This window comes from Columba livia, chromosome 7 (assembly GCF_036013475.1).
Source record: "Columba livia isolate bColLiv1 breed racing homer chromosome 7, bColLiv1.pat.W.v2, whole genome shotgun sequence".
NCBI lineage: Eukaryota > Metazoa > Chordata > Aves > Columbiformes > Columbidae > Columba > Columba livia.
The window spans coordinates 23,035,169-23,056,430 of NC_088608.1; the positions used below are offsets into that span (position 1 = coordinate 23,035,169).

General features: G+C 42.7%; 1 protein-coding gene across 4 annotated transcripts in view; it reads right to left on the bottom strand.

Annotated features, from left to right (window-relative positions):
- Window positions 1–21,262, bottom strand: part of CHN1 (chimerin 1) — a 101,513-nt gene that overhangs the window by 24,241 nt on the left and 56,010 nt on the right. For all 4 annotated transcript variants that reach the window (XM_065068830.1, XM_065068831.1, XM_021281734.2 and 1 more), the window contains one exon: window positions 6,701–6,778. In XM_065068830.1, coding sequence (XP_064924902.1) covers window positions 6,701–6,778 — 78 coding nt within the window. The remainder of the gene's footprint in view (window positions 1–6,700; window positions 6,779–21,262) is intronic.

A 21,262-nucleotide genomic window follows, 5' to 3' on the forward strand; every position in this document is an offset into this window, starting at 1 on the left:
ATGATGAGAGAGCACGACATGCGCTACATGGTCCTTGAAGCAAACTCCCAGTCTTGCCCAGCAGAGCCGCTTCCCAGCTTCACCACTGGCACGAGCTGCTTCGCTCTTGGGGCTGTGCACATGGGAGACTCGCAGGAGCCACAGCTGGGGACTTCTAAAAATACTGGTGCAGTAGGAAGGGATTAGAGATAAAATAAAGGATTTAGAAAAAAAGGCTGCTGCTTTTTTCCGCCCCCCCCCCCCCCCCCCAAACAGAGGCAAAGCGTGAATTCAGGGACTAGCACTATGAAAACAGAAAGGGTTAAATAATATTGTGCTCTTTGGAATCTGCTTTGGAAAAGCTCTGGCTTTTCCAAAAAAGTAAAAAAGTAGAAGTAACATTAAGTAAATAGCTTAGGAGACTAAAATCCATCAATGCCTGAAAGCTTTTCTGGCTTGAACTGTCTTATAATACATTGTGAGTTTCAGAAGCAACAGAGAGCTGATGAGATGTCAGAAGTTTTGTGGAAGCTTTTCTCCAGTTTTGTTCTCCAGATATTTTCCCTGTCTTTAAATGCTTTTTCCCCCCAAGTACTAGGAGTCTAAAAGAAACATCAAATTTCCTGAGGTTTTTTCATCTGTGAGAAGGTGCAGAGACTTCCCCTGGGAACTGTGCAGGAGGCACCCAAGCTCTTTTTCTGAATATTCATTTGAGCACAGTGACTCACTTAAAGATGCTTTGAAAGTATGTTCAGTGCCGGGTCCGTACCTAATAAAATATCAGCATCCTCTTTTCAGTGGAGCCAGACCAATTTACCCTGAATCGGCATCTGCCCCAGTTTTCAGGAGATCAGAAATAGAAATGAGTTCATGTTAGAAGTCACAGAAAAATGGCTCTGCTTAATCTAGTAAGACTTTGTTACAGTTTCTGGTCTTTTCTCAGCACTTCTTCTGCACTTTCCATCTCCCTGTTCCCAGTGTTTAGGCACCGCTTAGCTGAGTGGCTCATATTAGAATAAGATTTGACATAGAACTGCTATGACTTTTTACACTAGCAAAACAACTAGTACAGATGAAATTATACAAGTAAAATCTAGGCTAGGTTATCTTATTTGTTTCAAAGCAGCAGAACAAATCTAACCAGCAGAGTAACTGTTGTTAAAATCAACAGTCTCTTCCTTAAAGCGATGCTTGAGTCTGTCTATACTAGCAAAGCTCTTCCCATAGAGACTGATCCTCACCTGAGCTTTCACTTTCTGTGCATGTTTAAGGCTATATTCTACCCACAGTTCTTTCTGGAAAAGCACATTGTCTCTGTTCTGGAGCTCCCTGATTGGCCTTTCAAATGGGTCATCCTCAAAGAGAAAGCCAGGATGCTGCTTCAGTCAAGGATGGCGATGAGGAAATCTCAACAAACAAGACCCATCAGCATCTCTGTTGACTTGGCTTAAGCGGCTGTGGAAAAACATCGCTCCTCTCTGGAAGAAGTGTTCACTTGAAAGGGAATTAAGTTCTGAATGTTCACCGACCCACCAAGCAGCCTTGCAACTGTTAATTACAATTAATTGACTGTGCCTGTGCATTAGTAAGATAGTGACTAAGAAACAGCAAGACAGTACTAAAAGCTGCACAGAAAGACAGCAAAAAAAGAGTACTGTGGAGACATATCTATTTTGTGAAAAGAGAGAAATGAGACAATATCCTAGGGAAAATGACGCATGGAAACACAGATTTCAGTCCAGCTCTGACAGGCACAGACACCTTCTTGCTTCAGTGAAGCACCGCAGCACTAATCTCGGCAGAAGAGTGGTTTTATATCTTCCACTGTCGGCAGCTACAGAACACCTGCAGAGTGCTCGGCCAACTCGAGTCGTCAGGAGCCAGAGGGGTCTGGAGGGAGACATGTAACCAGCCAAGGGAGCTAAAAATTCCCCAGGGCCCGTGAGTCACAAAAGCTGGAGGCGAGTGAAGACCTTTAAGGTGTTTTGTCTGGGCTTATTCTAAATTTGCTAAGTGACTGGGGAGTGACTAAGAAGTTTCAATACCCAGGAGACTTCTTGCTGTTAATATCAAATTTTCCCTTTTCTCTTCCCTTTAAGCTACCATCCCATAACTCTCAGCTAATGCTCCTCTTCCAGGACTGCCCTCCTTGCCATTGCCATTTTTCAAGCATATTTCTACTGTTTTCTCCAACCCCACACAAACAGCAGGCAAAGGAGAGAGGTCAGTGCCCAAGTCCAAAGCATGGCACCAGATGGGGACAAGGTGCAGAAGATGGTCCATGTCAGGCAGGGATGAATTCAAGGCAGAAGGTACCTCATTACATGTATATATATATACACACACACACACATATATATATATATATATATATATATATATATATATTTTTTTTTTTTTTTTAAGAAAAACCTATGGGATGTAGCCGGGAGATGGAGAGATGAGGAGATGCAGAGAGGGAAAGTCTGGAGGACTGAGCAAGAGGAATCCTGTGAGTTCAGCACCCCAATAAAAACTGCCTCACCAGAGAGAGATGATGAGGTAACCTTAAACCCAGCTCAGATTTGCCTGCTGTGTAAGTCCTTTGGCCCAAAGCCTGTCTCACATATCCCAACTCAAAGGTCCCTTCTGGTCCTCCTCTCAATAACCAACCTGGAATGTTTCAATCCACTTGACAGTTTGCCACAGGTCCATTTTCCCTTCAAATCTGAGGTTCCTGCTGTTGCCCAAAGCTCTTCCTTCCCCTGCGTGCCCAGGAGGTGCCCAGCTGCTTCCTCCCCTTGAAATCACTGAGTGGATCAGGTCTCAGCTAGGCAATAAATTCTATCTTAATGTACAGGCTATCACAGTTGCTGCATTTTGGGGAGAAGATAAGCAAATACGAGATATATAAGGGACACAAAAAAGCATTCATATTGGTAGGGTCCAGTTGTAGAATAAATTTGTGGGAATGATTAGATATAAATCTACTCTGTCCACTTCCATGAAATGCTACAGAACCCTCCCCTATGATAAAGCTTCTTTTTGTAAGAAAATAACACCACTGGCTTCAGCTATGCTACTTGCCAGCACTTTGAAGCGCACCCCACAGATCTCTCAGAGCTTCCAAATAGAAGACGCTCTTGTTCATCTACATTGGGTGGAAAACCAAACCTGACATCCATCACACATGTGTCACATGTGCCATGGAGTCCAGGGAGATTTCTTCCCCATAAAGGGCAGGAAACTGAAAGAGAGGAAAAGCCTTCCTGTGAAAGAAGGTGGAGCTGAGATTTTGAGGATGGTGAAGTGTCTGTCCTGATATTGTCTGGTCATTCATTTTACAAGAGATCTCGTATATAATGCTGGATTTCAGAAAAGCAAATAAAATGCTGTATCAAACAATATAGATCTCTTTTAGCTGATATATTTGAATTATTAAAAATGAGTCTTTTATATTAGATTATAGAGGAGAACACAGAAATATTAATTGAAAACTTTTTATAAATTAGAAAAAGCCCACATATGCTTAAAAAAATTAAAATATTTTCACTACCTAGCTCTCATCCCGAGGAACAAGCATTAAAAACTCAATCGGATCTGAATTTATAAATCATCATCCTTTTCTTTACTGATGGAGATTAAGAGAATTCAGCCACTCTGTATTTGCATTTGAGATGTGCTCCGGAGCGACCGGACCTCCCCAGTCAGGAGGATACTAGGGAGCTGGAGACCATGACCGGCCAGCTCTGCCCGCAGAGATCCGCACCACCTGGCTGGCCAGCCTGCTCACTTCAGCCAGGAGACAACTCACATTCCAGCAGATTTAAACAAGAGAAAAACCTCTATGTCAGCATTCCTAGCAGAACTGTCTTTACATTCTCCTTTCAAACAGCCCTTGGAGCAAAACACAGATTAACGGGTTTATTCAGGAGACCTCTTGGTGATTTAAGAGTTAAAACCAGCTTTTGTGTCTACCCCTTCCCTCAGCATCTGCACCCCTGTAAGGGCCATCACCACACCGCTCCTCTGCCACTGTTCTGCTACCTGAGCTTTGCTGGAGGCAATAGAATCTGAAGGTCCAACCTCCACCTGTGTCCCCACCGCACGAGGACAGGAGGTGCAGGGGGGAGGGGGAACTGAGGTCTCCCAACCTGTGGCCAAGCCCAGCCTGCCCCTGGAGCAGCTGCTGCTCCCTTCTTTCCTTCACTAAGTCAAGGGCAGGAGCTGCTGTGCATTAATGATTCTCCACTTCTCCTCCCTCTGCTGGGATGTTACAGCATTTCCAATATAAAAGGATTTCTGAGACCCTTGCATTTGTGTGACTGGTAAAGTGCCTGACCAAAGAAGCAGCTGGGAAAGGGTCAGGGGTCCCCCTCTGTTGCCTCATTCCTGTACAACGAAGAGAAGATTAGCCGCAGAGGTACAAAGCAGCGTGTGTCCTCTTTTTTGCTGGTGAAGCCCCTGGGGACAGCAGTCACTATTGGTTAGCTGCAATATATATATTTATTTAATTTCTTGGCTGCTTTTTTCTAGTCTTGTTTCAAACATCAGCCTCCAAGACTATGGGACTGACATTTCCTTCCTTCCCACACGGGTGGCACATTTGCTGCTTGGCCGGGAACATGGGAGACTTCTGTAGACATTTTAAATGATGATGTCTATACACGTGAGAAGAAAAATTTGACAGATGCAAGGGATTATAAAAGAGAGAAGTGCATGAAATAATGATGGCCATTCATTTCAGATCCACAATGCAATTATTATGAAGGACTTATGGTTATTTTTTTAAAAACAGGACAGCAGCCACTTTTAGAGCTCATGAGCACCAGCAGCATTCCTTCAGCGGGTAGGCTGGTTGCTACGTACCCTTTAAGGACTGAGGGGTTTGTTCTACTTTTTAATAGCAAAAATTATCTGTGTAAGTTGACTCCATTTCACTGACTTGAGAAAGAGTTACTCCTCAAGGTATATTTTTCTGGCAACTGCACATATAAAGGAACTACAGTAGGACTATTATAAAGAAAACAATCTGTGTGGAAAGTTTGTGCTATAGCTATGACCTTGGATCGGACACACAGTTTGCTTTTGAAAAAGGACTGGAAAACCCACAGCTTCCAAACTTCTCAAACAGTTACTAGAAAACAAACAAACAAAACCCCACACACAACAAAAACCAACCAACCAACAAACCCACAACAAATAAACAAATGCAAATGAATTAAAAACGGGTTACTGGATGTGTTTCAGGTTGTTAAAGGAAAGCAACTGATGAATACAGACATGCGCAAAATTAAATACGTATTATCCTACATACGGTGTAGTACCTGGAAAATCACTATCTTCTGGCATCTACAATAATTACATTCAAACTCTAACGAACAAATGAAAGTTGCAAGACATTTCAGATCTCTAGGACACTTCAGGAATCTGTGAAAAAAAAGCTCTGCGTTTAACTAACAGCCACCAGGATTATTTTATGCCAAGCGTTCATATTAAACACTTTTTTATATAACACTTTGTACATGGTTTTCAAATTCATGCTTTATCGAAGAACTCAGGTCAAACAAACATCCTGATCACATAGTTTCCAATTTCAGTGATTATCTGAACTCAAAAGCCAGAAGGGGGTTTAAATGAAATCAGATGGACGACAGGTAAATATATGCATGTGCACATATGTGTACTTTCATACATGCACATGCATATGATGGAAATCAAAACTGAAAACAAGAGACAATTAACAGATCATTATATCATCAGATGCCTGCATTATATTTATGATTTCTTCTTCTCCTAAAATAAGTAAACGCAAAAGCTACATGTGGGAAAAAACTGCACACGTTAAAGATAAAATCTGGGCTTCAGGTACTGTATATGAAGTTTGTACCGTCATCTACAGGACTTCAGTATAACATCAATTCACTTAGTCTCACAAATAAAGACTGTCTATGACGAGACGCATTTGACCACCAAAAGGTTAAAATTACTAAATCCTTACTGGACACTTACTACAGATCCTGACACAAAACATACGTATGTTGTATTGACACGTGTGGCTTTTGCCAAAGAGCTTATTTAAACTAATTAAAACAATAATTAGAAGCTACATAGAAGACTAAGTAAATTTTATTAAAACACAAGGTAATTACTAAAGTCAGCAGCTCCAATAGCCCCATGGTATGTGCCACGCTGCTTTCAACACACTCAATTCATTAATGCAGGAGAAAAGCCAGAAAGTAAGGGAAATGCTGACCATCTGCTCAATCCAGATGTAGCAGAACATGCTTCTTACCTCCAAAGCTATTTACCAGCGATAAACTGAGATAAGATCAGTTTAATCCACTAATCACAGATCTAAAAGACTTTTTCACCACATACCATCATAAGTAGAACTGAAGTACATTCATTTGAAATGAAAGAAAACTTTGCCAGTTTTTCTCACCTTTAGCATCTGTTGGTATACAAGAATTCTAATTAAAAGAGATAACCTAGATACAGCAAGTAATATTGAAATAATACATGCACACGAGCAGTCAACAACAAAATCCTCATTCTACTGCTGACATGTTGTAAAGACGTCTAATGGATTTAAGTGGCAATGAGAATTAATTGACGCATTTAAGTGCCCAGGAAGTCAAGAGTCTCCATATATAGTATTTTCTTGCAATACTGGGCCCATTTTAAAACCAGAACTATAGCCCCTGTGCCTTAAAAAGAAATAAGTAGCAGCATTCCTTACCTTGAAGTTATGAATCTTCTCGTATTTTGGAATATGCTCATTTTCTTTCAGAGTTGCTCTTCGGACAAGCGATGTCAGCTGTGAATAAGCAAAGAGTTTCAGAGGTTGCCAGATTGTCACCGATGACTTCCGAGCGCCCAGTTTCATCCCCAGGGCTGCCAGCAGTAGATCTCGCTGCCGGCTCTCCTGCGGCGAGTTGTGCACCGCAGCGCTGCCGGCCCTGTGCCCGTGCCAGGACTCTCGGGAAGGCATAGCCGGGGCTGGCGGGGAGGGGACACAGCCCCCCGGACCGCTCTGCGCGGATCAGACTCGAGGGGAAAAACCGAAAAGGACCATTTCGGGGACCTAAACCGCTGGGAGGGGCGGCGCGGCCATGGCCGGGCAGCTGCTGGCTAACTCAGCGCGGCGGGCTGGGCTGCGCTCCGGCCGGGCTGGGGGTGCGGGGGGGGATGTCCCGCAGCCGCTCCCGCGCCATGCGGGGACACACGCCTCGCGCCCGGCTCGCGGGCGACGCTGCAGCGCGCGGGGCGGGGCGGCACCGCCCCCGGGGCGGGGGGCGGGCGGGGGCGGCCCCGCGGGCCCCGGGGCCGCAGCCAATGGAGCCCCGGCGGGGCGGGCAGCGCCGCTCCCCCGCTGGTTCCGGGAGGGCTGCCAGCCCGGGGTCAGGCCGGCGCCCCTACGAAATGGCGCCTCTCCGCCCTCGAGGGGTGAGGGGGGCGTCAGGGCACCCTCAGGTGCGTACAGGGAACGGCAGCTCCAGGGGACGTGACAGCTCCCCCGGCCCCTTGTGACACATCTGGGCACCGACAGGCATGGCGGGGAGCAGTTAATGTGACCCTTGATGCTCATCACTCCTTCCCTAAAATGACATTTTTTCGATCCTTTTGATATAAAAAGAGCCTCGTCAAACTCACATCATAACAGCCTCTGCTAGCACTGGTGTGAACATAAATGCCACCAGAAGTTCATTGCACCACCCCTTCCACCAAGGACCTAAACCCCAAATTGCTGCGGTGCCTCTCATTAGGGATTTGTGAACATTAACAGAAGGTGAGTGACACACGGTCTCGAATCAGACTGAACCCTGCTGTTTAGACAGATGACACTGATGATGAAACGTGCCCAGGACAATCAGGTCCTCGCTACCCCTCACACAACCCAAGGAAACAGCACTTCACACCAGCATCATGACGTCACGGGACGCAGCAAAGTGTGAGGGGCACTCAAAGGACCTGGGCAGCCCATGCGCACCCACCCAGAGCTGTTCACCGAGGCAGCCCAGCCCTGGGGGCTTGCACCAGCTGCACGCTGACAGCTGGGAGGGGACACCACCATGGCCACTCAACTCCAGCCCTTTTTCTTCTAGGGCTCTCCAAGCACTTGCAAACAGTCTTTTGTCAGAGACTGCAAAAACGGACCTTTGGTCTGACTCACTACAGCAGTGATTCACAGCGCAGAGCTGACCACCCTCCCGACAGCGAGGGTGCAAGAGGAGCTCTCCTGGCACACAGCCTGTCCCTGCAGGCAGCCCCAGCGCAGCCCGCCCGGCCCTCGCCACCGGCTGCAGCTCCACAGCCACTCTCCCTTCTGCAGCAGAGGTATTTTTATCTCTCATGACTCAGTAACAACCAAAGACGAGCACAGTTTGTCGCAGTCTTCTGGGTGGAATTGGTGTGTGTTTTGCAGCTGGATCACAGCGCTACCATTTAGCTCAATCCTGCCAACACAGCTGAGAGTGATGCTCGCCATGAGCCCTCCTCCGCTGCCTTGCAAGGCCACCAGTACCTTATCTACAGGTTTTTAAAATCTGCTGGGTTTCAGCATAGGATCAGGTTGCAGAGATTAAGGATCAACATATGTGCTTCACCAGACACTAATCTGCAATGCAAGTTAATAGCTAATAATCGAAACACTGGCTATAGCTTATATGAGATGAAGCTGTAGGGCATTAGCGGCTCATACAGGGGTCTTGGGAGTATCTGGCTGAGTTCCCAGTTTCAATACAAACAGGAGGCTGGTTGATCCATCCTATTGAGAAATACTTTTCCAATAGCTACTTTAATCTGCCTCTCTTGCTTTTAACTGCTCATTTCTGCTGCAGGTGAATAAACACCTTTCTCACATTTTTCTGCACATCCTAAGTGTAACACTCCACAGCAATAGGAGATAAAAAAACAAATGAGGTGAGGACTAAGAGCAAAACCTGACAACCTCATCTGTGTGAACAGCGGGCACTCAGGGGTAGAGGAAGCAGACAGGCTTTCAAACTCATTCTCTCCTTCCCTTCTAGTAAAGCCACTTCACAGGTTCATTCCCAAGGACTACATAAGGCAATAGTCCTCATAAAAGAAGGTGCACCTAAGCCTGCCACTGAGGAGTCATCCTCTCCAAACAGCTTTGAGTGACAAGTTCAGGAAGCAAATTGTGGAGTTCTGGAAAAATTTTTGTTACATGCTTCCTTGGAAACCAAAATTCCTCTTATTTTTTAAAGGGAAAAATAAATCACCAAACCTTCATATTAGGAAATAAACTGTTTGAAAACTGATTTTGTTGGAAATAACCTGGCATTTATTATCAGAATCAACCCTTATTATGATGCATAATTCCACTTAAGAAGCAAGGTAAAGCATTGTGATTTTTCCTTTCAATCATTGGTAGAGTGCATGTTTGTCTTTTGACATACTTATTCCTTAATTGTCAGTTTTCTTTTTCCTGATTCTGAAGAACTGATTTATTTTCAATTGCACTATAGAGTCACATTAGTAGAAACTGATCTCTGGATCCTGGAAAATTAAATCTTAAGAATGCCAATAAAAAGGTAAGCAAAACTACCCAACAGGGAAAGGTCCTACCTCATGGCTGTAATTATGAAAACACATTATAATCTGGAAAACAATTATAAGATTATGAATTTTAATTCTAACATTACTTTATGTTACAGTAATCTAACTCAGATCGCTTATTGGTTTTACATAAATCAGCTTCCCATTGTTCAGTGAAAAGCACTTTCTGCTGTTTACAAATATAGGAATACTGGGCTCATCCACACTCGCAGCCCTCCACATGTGCTATATGCACTACAGCTGTGCACACCAGAAGCCTGGACTGGATGAAAGCTAAAGCCTTAGAGCTAGAAACTGAAAAATTACAAAAAAATGTATGTAAGAAATAGATAACAAATACATTTCCCCAATATAAAGTAGTGTTGCAATTAAAATTCACACAACTGCTATCAGACAACACAATTCTATAATTCTGCTATCGCCTAATTTAGGGAGTTTGGCCTTGCAAGTGCTCTTCTTAACCCAGCCCACTTCCCTCCTTTTGTAAACCAGAATGAAGAATGGAATTTCTGTTGTACACACCTTCCTGACCACAGTTTGGGTCATCAGGTAGGTCCAGATCTTTAGCTTATCAGTAAGTGAGATAACACAGCAAGAGAGAGGAACCCACTCAGATAGCCACAGTCATAGCAGAGGTGAGTCACCGTCCCTGCGAGCAAACACATGAAGCCACACGCAGGGGTTCAACTCAAACCCCGCAGGCAGCTGTTCTCTCCTGACAGGTGCTCTGTGCTGTCTCTATTCCCAACCTGCAAGCCTGCCAGTCCTGCTTTTCTGTTGTACGCCCTTGGCTGCCCTTGATTCAATGCCTCCTCTCCACAGCCTCTTCCTTGTCCAACAGCTGTCTTTATAACTGGCTCTGCCTGAAGTCTAACATAATGGGGACAATTATTAGATACTGTCTGCTACATACTGGATGAAAAAGAGGTAGAAACCTGAGGAGGAAAGTCTTCTCCCTTCTATTTTCTAAGTCTTTATTTTATTTTTTTATTCATTGTTTGTAACAGACATTTGCAGTCATTGCATGTGTAGGGAGCCACGTGCCATGCAGACGCCAGGCGGAAGAAAACTGCAGGGCTGTCTTTTTAAAATTTTATTTAAGGACTTGATTTCACAGGATTGAGGTGAACAGAAAATGGAACGACGGGGAGCAATAGCTGAGCAGCCTCTCAGCAGAGCACGCAGCCAGAGCAGCCTCTGGTACAGTACATTTTAGTGACTAAAATGAGCCCTAAAATACCAAAACCAGCAACATGACAGCCTTTAAACCAAGACATCTGTTTAGAGGTTCTACATTGTACATATGGACTAAAGGAAAAAACAAAACAAAACCAAACCCCAAACCAAAACCACAAACAGGAAAAAATAAAAGAAAGAAAGACTGTAACCTGCTATTTCAAATGTTCTCATTTGTTCTAAAACCTCATCCATAAGGGTGGTTCAGCCTAAGTCCTACCAGGACTCTACTTTTCTTACTTCCCCGTGAAGAAGTCCTCCAGGGCACAGGGGAAACAGCTGTTTTCTTGAGCACTGTTTGCTCTCAGTGTTAGCTGGATAAGGTATGCATATTTGCTGATACAAATCTCACCATCAGTAAGTCTGATTACAAAGACTCTACAGAATTGATTTTAAAGTCATCCTTGGCTTGCAGTAAATTCCAATTAGTCACCCTCTGAAAGACACATTATTTAAGTTTAATCCAGTCACACAATTCAGAAAGATAATTTGTCTGATGTTGACTAAGAAGGCAAATGGATGCATTTCCCATTTGTCGAGTAATAAACCAAAATAATTTCAGTTAAAAACCCTATCAAAACAGAAAATTCAAGAGTCATGTTAAGCTCATCAGTCCTAAAATGCCAAGATTAGACTCAGTCGGACCTCCTGAAGGCCACATGCATGTCCAGCATGATGAAGTGCTCAGTTTCATGACCACCTGGCTCCTCTCTCTCAAACACAGTTATCGTGTTTTCTTCAGTCTCGGGAATGCACTGCAGGCTTTTCATTCCCATACGGTATTTTCATGTTGTTATGACTAAATATGCCTTCATTGTTTCAGACTTCAAATACAACATGATTGCTTCCCTCTAAAGAATTTATAGTAATAGTAATAACCAGCAGTTATATTGCATGCGTTTTTAAAAAAAAATCAAAGATGATGCCCTATTGTACTCATCTGAAGAAAAAAGATGTTTGGATTGTTATGTGGTTAGCCACTGTATATTTTGTTGGGTTCTGTTTCACTGTATGGCTAACTTAGCCAAATCTATATGCTCAGAAAATCCTTCCTTGCCTGAACACTTTATGAGCATATCTTATGGGCTCAGGACACAGTTTTCAAAAGCTAATCGGTCAGTTTGTGAAATTGAGCCCAATTTCCTCAGTGCAGTTCTTGGTCGAAGATTGTTCCATGCTAAATATAATTTTCCTAGTCATATCTTTCACCGAATTGTTCCCAGGACGAAGGGGAGACCCAAATTTTACTTTTTACTTACATCTGGTGATAAGCTCTTTTAATTTAATTTTCTTCGCCCGTGGACATGCTGATGCCAGGTGTAGCCTTTGTCCACAGATCTGTGGTGTGAGCAGAGGGTAGGAACACTGATGAGAAAGTTCAACCTGAAAGCTGACATTTCAGGAGCTGGATGGGAAGGACCACCATGCAGCCTCAGCCACCAGGGTAAGACTTGTCCTCTTGCCACCCCAAACCAGCCACATTTACCTGGCACAGGGACAGCATCAGGCTCGCACAGTCCCCAGTGTGTACTGAGATCCAAAGGCAACACACAACCCCGCTTTGAGTCCACAGTTACCCACAGGGGAGTTGCGGTTGAAGACACGGTTGAATGATGAAAACTTTCTGCTGAGAAAAGTTCTATTTTTAACAACAAAATTTTCCAAATGGACTGGCTTCTAACTAAATCAGACCTTCCCACCCCTCTCCTTCAGTGAAATACTTATTGAAAAAGCTAAATAAATGGCTATTTATATTTTTGAATTTTTTATTTCTGATAAAGGTGTATGTGATTTCCACACCAGGTAATCACATTCTTATATCTAGAATTTAAAAAGAAGTTTTAAAAAATGTTTTAATTAAAACCTTAGTTAAACAAATTCAGCCAAAGTGTTGGCTTGGTTTAAAGCACGCTTGTTAAATTTAAAAAAAATTAATCTAGATCAAAGTTTAAATGATGGAAAAAATGTTGCCCAATATTGCTACTAGAAATTACTACATAAAAAGTGAGTTAATTTGGTACTGTATTGTGCAATACAGTTAGAGTGTATTATCATCATTTGGGAAGATTTTATGTTTGTGCTGATGTGTTTACCAGAAATGCCCAGAAGTACCCCTGTTTTCATAACAAGGGAGCACACCCATAAAAAAGCAGAGAAATCTTAGGGGAGGCCAACAGAAAAGTTGTTTTTCTGTAGATTTAGTCCTATAAGCTCACGGTCACTGCAGCTGATTCGGATCTAGGTCAGCGGGCTTATGTTGTTCCTAGTGGCATGATGAGTTGTAGATTTGCTCCTGGCCATTACCAATATGAGCCTTTGGAAAGGACAAGTCAAAACTGTGCACTGGCAAAAAGCATCCACTGTATTTCTCTCTTTCAACAACCAACAAGACCTTTTAGCATTTGCTATTCTGGATAGTGGCACAAAAGCACGGCACTTTTCAGGGGCAAACATTTATTTTCTTAGGGAGGGGGCTGTTTTGGTATATGACCATGGACCTAACCATAGCAAAAAACAAACAGACATGCAAACAAAAAAAAACCCCAAACAAAACCTCACAGTACCTGCAGTGAAAACATATACTTTCATTCTGGTTCTGGAAGACTTTGCTAACACCAAGCAACTTTAGCGAGGTTAGCAACTGGCTCGCTGTGTCTGCTGCAGGAGGAGAGGTAATTCTGGGGATCTCCATCACGTTCCACAGGTACAGCCACCACTACAGGGGTGCACGTGGGCACATGGGAATGCACACAGGCAGGGACGTGGATGTTGCAATCAATAATAGTGCTAAGTGGGTTTTACAAGCAATAGCTACAACTTCATTTATGCTGTACGAATAATAATATGCTTCCCTACAGGATCACGTTCTGGGCAAGACGGCACAGTCCTGCCCTGCTCATGGAGCTCCTGCCTTGTCCCAGTTTGGTCCTGAGCCGGCCAAAGCCACAGGGCTCTTCCTACAGACACCAGTGCAGGACATCTCCATGGCCCTGGCTGCCTCTGTTAAAATAACCAACTGTGCCAGCCCTCCCCTTACAGACAGAGGCTGTCAGCAGGCTCATGAGGGCCAAGATGTGACTGCACAACAAATGCAGCGCTGCTACCAAGCTGTGTGACACTAAGGCAGGATATGCCAATCAAAAAACATGATAAGAGTTAAACAGAAAGTTAAGAAATTAGCTCTTTTCACTCTGACTGTGGCGAGGGAAGCAGTACCCCATGACCATGAGTTCAAGCTGAGGTATCAGCCTCAGCAATTCTGTGTTTTGCAGCAGCTCATTACCACAACCCCATTCATTCCTTGGGAAAACAAGCTGCATTAAAAAGAGGCCCAACCCCAGCCAAACTTGGTAAGTACAGAAGGGGATCAAGAGGTGGCAGAGCCTCAGGGGCTGGCAGCATCACCATTCCCCAGGGAAGTGTGCAAGACACTTCATGAGCAAGGACAGAAACATCACAAACCACCAGAATTTGTCTCCAGTGAACCCTTCAGACAACTTCTATCTGTTACAGCTTTGCTTTCAGTCCTTTCCACCCACCCTGCCATCCTTCACAGATTTGGTTTTGGCCCATCCTATCTTCTCCCCCTGCCAGGAGCCTGGGCCATGGAGGCAGTAAGCTAAACAGGGAATAAAGCAGCTACCTGTTCCAGGCAGTCCTCTTCTGGGGAAATGCAGGAGCACAGAGATTAGGAGGACTACTCACATAGTTTAAGGTAACCATTTCACCACTATGCATTGCTAAATCAGGACTAGAGAGGTCTGTCTGGCAGTTACGAGACCTATGGGAAGAGGAGTTGATGGAGCAAGGAGGTCTGCCCAAGGTAGCAACCCTCACGCTGGCCATAGCACACAGACTGCTCCTCTGCAGCTGCTCCATCCACTCCCCTTCAGTCAGCATTTGCTATTTCAGCTCACAGCATCACCTTTTCTTTCAATCCCTGCTCTGTGGTGTAACTTCGCTGGCTTGCAGGGAGCTGTGCCGGTGTGACCAGGCACCAGTGACGCTCATCGCAGCAAGGGGTCACTCCAGCAAAAGCCTTGTGACACATCAAGGCAGGCTGTATTCCAAAAAGAGACCTTCACAGTAATTTATAAATGCCACAAGACAATGTACTCCACAGGAGTGGTAACAGTCAAAATGTACTGCAAATTGGCAGCTGCGTGAATACTACTCTTTTGGCAAACGCTCTTTGTTACTAATATACCACATTCAAGTATCGTAAGAGAAAACAGGCTGTTAGACTGATCTTCTGAAACCACAAGGTAGTGGTCATAGTTTATTTCTGATCTGACCCACATTATTATTACCCCAAATAAAAGGAAAAATAAAAATAAAAAAGGTGGCCTATCAGGAAGCTTAACCGTACCCTTTGATGAAGAACTTTACTCATCTCCTGGCAAGGAAGTGTTGATGGTGGCCAAACTTCATGAAATAAATAATTTACAATACTTCCTTTATGTTATGTATTTAAGAATCATATTGATAAAAACTATTTTTACAATAAACCTCTGTATCTTTTTGTAACTGAAAATGCATACATTTAGGGATAAATCATGCAGTCCACAAGGGTCTTTCTAGTATTATATTTATTAGGTTTTTTCATTTAATCCTCATGGAATAGGACATTTGGCTACTGGCGTAACATGGGAAACTGTCTTTTTATGTCTCATTAATATTTTCTTACCTAACGTATAATATTCATTTCACATCAGTCTTGTCTGGCAGTATAATGAATCTAATATTAGCCCTTTTTGTTCTATGCAAACTCTAAATTGAATTTAGAGTAATTTAGAGTAATTCAATGTATGTTATAATTGAAAACTGCAGCTCATTAACTTCTAAACACTCTTTGTATTTTGGTCTACACCTGCTCCTTTGGCACATGGTCTATTTTGAATCCATCCACTTCTTCCTGAATAAGCTACGTTGCTACGATACATGTGCTGTCACAGTTTCTTTCTTCTACATACTTCCAGTCCATATTCACACTTATTTAGCATAAATAAGACTCAGAGTGCAAAGTTTCCTAATCCGTCCTTAATTATCACAAGGTGGAAACAATTTTTACCTGAAGGAATACTAGGGTTGTGACATGAACACGCAACATTCTTGCAAAGCGTGTAATGGTGAAAACCTGCTTAGGGACCGCCTCACTGCAGAAAAATTACAAAACGGGGTAACCCCCAGTGTCCATCAGCACCCCTTGCAGACCCCGATTACCAGTTTTCCAGGTGTACGTGTGTCCATGGGCATAGATGTACCAGCGCTGTGGGTCGGGCTCTACATTCAATTTACACAATGCAACTAAGCAGACTCAGAATAAGAGGTAGGCTGACCATCCTTCAAATGAGTCTCTCATGTGGGCTCCCGCTATCCTTGCATAAATCTCTATTTAAATCAGGACTGATCTGAAACCTGCAATGAATGAAACCAGAGTGGAATTGGCAGTGGAATTACTCTGCTCCCAAAGTCAAATGATCCGTTTATTGCCACCCATAAAATCTTCTAATCCCTGATCACATTCTCAGAAAAGCCTTGTTCTGCATTCTGTTGACCAGCTTTCAAATTTTCTCATTTCTCCGTTTCCACATATAGTTCATCTTTCCTATTTACTCCGTCTTAGTTTCCTAATTAACATTTTAAAATCCCTCTGTCATTAAAATTTTCCGGTGGGGGCAGGAAGCATCCCTTTTCTCTAGAGGAAGCTGTAACTGTTAACAGCTCTTACCTGACACAGGCACGCAAGAAACCATTGTCTCAAATAGCCAAACCCAGCATCTTTGAAACAAATTTAAATAATGTCTTGATTTGAAAACTGAATCATTTTGAATGAATCAAAATGGGACTGGCAATGCAACTCCTCATCAGAAATATGGGCTATGCAGATTATTTACCTTTTGGAGGAGAAGCAGGCATCGGCATGGGGACAGCTTAGACAACTTCTGTTACACAGGAGGGGCTTTTAAATATTTTTTTTCCCAGCAAGTCTGTTTAGTTGATGCCTGGTTTCTGTTGAAATACACTAGCTCGAAATCCCAGTCAGTTACTCAAAGGTCTGACATTTGGATTTCAGAGGCATACAACGTTTAGACAGAAGCTCTGGTTTTGAGTATAGGGCACATCAAAGTTAAAAGAATAAGTTTGGGCTATAGTTCCATTTCTTAAATTCATTGGCAATGAATGAAATTATCAGCAACGAACAAAATGTTTATCCAGCACAACTACTTTCTTCTTAGTCACATTTTTCATCTCATAGGGCTTTTTTTTATTTTTACTGCCACCATCTACTAGGGCTTTAAGTGACACTGCTCATAAGATTTCTAACGCTGAGATAATTTGAATTTTCAACAGTAAAAATAGCCTGAGAATTAATCCATAAGGTCCATTAAATATTATCCAGTAAGCTCTCAGCATTATCAACTGCCTTACAAACTCCAGTGTGTGACAAAGGTGATTGGCAGCTGCCAGGCACAGGCTGCAGCGCTGCGACAAATGCTCTGCAAGGATTTGGAGCCTGGAGTGGATGAGCTGTGACTTAAGAGACTGAGCACTTCAAATTCTGTGAAAGATAACAACACATGATGCTTTTTGCAATTTTTGTGCATTTGTATTAAACACATCGTTACTCTAATCATCAGCCAATTCACAGAAATGCCTGAATGCAAATGTAATTCACTATCATATTAACTTTGGTAAATGCTTCAAGACTTTTCCAGCAATGTAAAATCATCAGAAATCTTCAACCAATAAAGCATTTGATATATTATATAAAGCACAGAGCTTTTAAAATATTTTACTATTACAAGCAAAATGCAAATTACTTTCATATTTTCACAGTATTCCTCCACTCTGCTCTTAGGAAGGGGAAAAGCTGCTTGCCTCTAACTGCTACTAATCTAATTTACAAATTGGAAATCATAAACAAAAAATTACTAAATCACATACACTGAGGTTTAACAGAAGACATTATACTTTGTGATACTAGCTCTAATGTTCCTTAGGCAAACTATTTCAAACTGCTTTAGCTCTAACCACTGCAATAATAATCTCCACTAAAGAGCAATACAGTTTAAGTGTATTATAATATGAACTTCACTATTAGAAACACAACCTCCTGTAGTTATCTTGGAAGTTGTATGGATGTGAGGAATATCAATGCTAAGATGATGCGCAAGGATTAGATCAACAACTGTTCATCAAGTGAGAATCAGATTTTTGAGCATGATGATTCTTACCTTGCTTAAATATTAGGGCTGTAGGAACAGCAAGTGCCAGAAGCAACACTGTTTCTAACTGCTGATGCCATGCAGAAAAAAGGTTAAATATGGAAAAGTTTAGTGTTCTAAAAGTTAATGATCAAAGAAAGACTTTGCAAAACTGTCAAGAGTTGCTGTCTTCACTGCTGACGAGTGTGACAGGTTTGAAGTAATAAGAGCAAGCAATTTATTGAGCTTGGTAACAAAACTGCTCTCCTTACTTTGTTCAAATGCAGAAAACTGCAACTAAGCATGAGAAGTTTTATCTGAAAATACCTTCTTTCTTGTGAAAGACTGAAAGCAAAGAAATAAGGGCTACAACAGATGAGCTTCTATGGCTTTAACCACAGGATAAATGGTTGTTCTTTTTTTCTTTCAGAGTCTAATACTTCAGGTAAGCACCTCTACTTCTCTTTCTGCCACCTCTTCTAAAACAAGCATTTCACTCTTCATGGGTCTTAAGAGTTTGGTAACCACTATGAGCGGGCAATTACCGGAGCAGACGTGCCTGCCTGTCAGGGAATTCTCTAACCACATGGGGGGCAACACACCAGACTGCCACAGCTCCACATCCTTTCCATCTTTGCAGAGAAGACAAATGACATGTATTTGTACTTGTGAACATCTAAACAGTGACAAATGCAAAATGCTTTCCCCCGCTCCCATCTAAATAAAAACCACCCTCTCCATTGCAAACAGTAAGGAGAAAAAGGAGCTTATCTGAATAATGACAGAGGTAAGTAGAGAAAATCCCTGGTAGTCAGACTCAGCACAGATTTACACAGAGTTGCAGACGGTATAAACCACAAGACACATCAGATATTAGTTCACAGCAAAGGTGTTACCAACTCCACTTCCCACAGCCCTGGCTTTTCCTTGGGACTTTCCTGTTCAACTGGTGACCAGACCTGACCCTGCCCAGTTTATGAGATTAGACACAATCGTAGCCCGAGGTGATTATCACCAGCTATACAGTGTCACGTTATAAAGTCTAAGTGGGGTAAGAAACTTGTAAATAACAAAATTATCCTTTTATAGGGCTCTTAATTCAACACTCCAGTCTGTTTCCTGTAGAAGTGATTAGTAATAGAAAATAATTAGGAGATGCCAGATGGGAGGAGGAGTTAAAAAAAAAAAAAAAAAAAAAGAACCAAAACTCACAGCTAAGGAAGGAGAACAACAAACGAGGGAGCTGCCAGCTAGCAACCCACTGCAGTCCCTCACCATCCCAGCGGCTCTCTGCATAAGCAGTAAGTGACAACCACAGCCTGCTTTAGAGACCACTCTGACAGAGACCCACCTTCTCCTCTCTGTAGCCACTGCCTGGATTTTTCAGTTGTGAGAAGGCATAAAAAGTCAAGGTGAAACCACAGGGTTTTTTAGTAAAAAAAAATTTCCTTATATATGCCATGAGGCTTCCCCACTATATATCTAGGCAGCCTTTTTGGAAACCTCAAATATAAGGCCCATATGGAAGGTAAGCAGCAGACTCCTACAGCGTGCTAATGACAGCTCTTCATTGCTCATCAGGAGTTGAGCTGGACCTCTGCACTTCTGTGTCACATTGACTAAGGTCCATCAGGATGGGAAAAACCTCCCTTCCCCTACAGAGTGCCCAAAGGAAGCTGTCCTCTTTGGTTCTTCAAGAGCTAAGAGAGATTCTTTCCTCCCTCCCTGTGATCCTTCTTGTGCTGGCTTATCCGAGTTAAAAAAGAAGGAAATTTCTGCCAGTACATGTAAAAGAAGTTGAGGCTATATGGTTCTTTTTGAAGGGCATTTAAAACATAACCAGATCTAAACCACCAAACATTAGAAACCCTGGAAAGAACTGCAGGTGAAAACTTCACACTGACCTCACAACACTGAGAAACAGGAAAATAATAACAGCTTATTCATTGCTACTGGTTTCATTTTATCAGTAACAACGTAACCAGTATTCTTCAGATTTAATTGCACAGCAACTGTACCACTTTACAACCTTTTTAACAGTTATGTACACTATTCATTTTACAAAGGATTGATCAGGCGCAGGGCATCCACTGAGGGTAATTACTCCCCACACTTCTGAGGGTCTGGTCTGTGAGTCTGAGAGACCAGACCCCCCGATTTCGCACAGCAGCTGCTTTTCTCAGTATAATTAGACACTGGACTTCCTGAAGACTGTATCTTTGTGTACACAACTCACACACCAGATCATAAAAGAGCCACACACATGTGAAAAAGCAAAAAGTTTATGTGACAAGTCACCCCTGGGAGCACTCAAGTGACTTGTATCCATGACAAAAGGCTGAAGCATTATGCTGATTCTCAACTGTGCTTACCTACAAAACGAAGGAAACCTCACTACAGGAGAAGCATCATGACAGGAGGTGCATTGTGCATTTGCAATAGCACCTGACCTAAGCCACTCATCACTGTCTGAAGTTTGTGGCACCATATTTGTTTTGAACCTTGTAATATCAGACCAGAAATATGCAATCAGGCTGCCAACACAAGCATGCAACTTTCATTTCACATTAAGCCCACACATTATTGTATGAGCATTAAATTAATGTGCTGTGGAGGCACAGGCACACATGCAGAGGCAGGCAGGTGGGGTCCTGCAAGGCTAACTGGAATCAGCTGGGATGCCATTTGTAACCCGCAGGAACTAATAGAGCACAGCTGAGCACTGACCAGAGCTGGCAGGGAGAGAGGAAGAAAGAATTTGGCCTGGGAAAAACAGGAGAGTTATGGGACCATGTTTAGCATTGGAGCTGAGCTACAGGCCTAGTAAGAATCCCTTAAAAAACAAATCTGGCTTGCAGATTTATCCTTTATAAGCACGAGATACTGACAAGAAAAGAACTAGATATTCTGTGTCCTGGATATTAAATTAGCAAAGTTTATGCTTCATTTGGAATTCCTAAATCTTAAAACAAGACCAGTGTATATAATCTTTTTAGTGTATCAATTTTACTGCCACACTGAACATAAATAAGGCCTTAGGTTACTCTCGGTGATTATGAGTAGAAAAAGCACCCTGCAGTCTGAAGAAAATAATTTTGTTTGTGCTGATGTCTGCATACTAGACAACACATGTTGGTAGCTCACCTTTCTCAGGTCTTAGAAAACATACAGTTAAGTTAAAAATATAAATGCTTATAAAAAGGCAACATAACCATGTGCAGTCTTAGTCTGAACTGTATGTGCCATATATATCAACATATGTGGCACCAGATCCC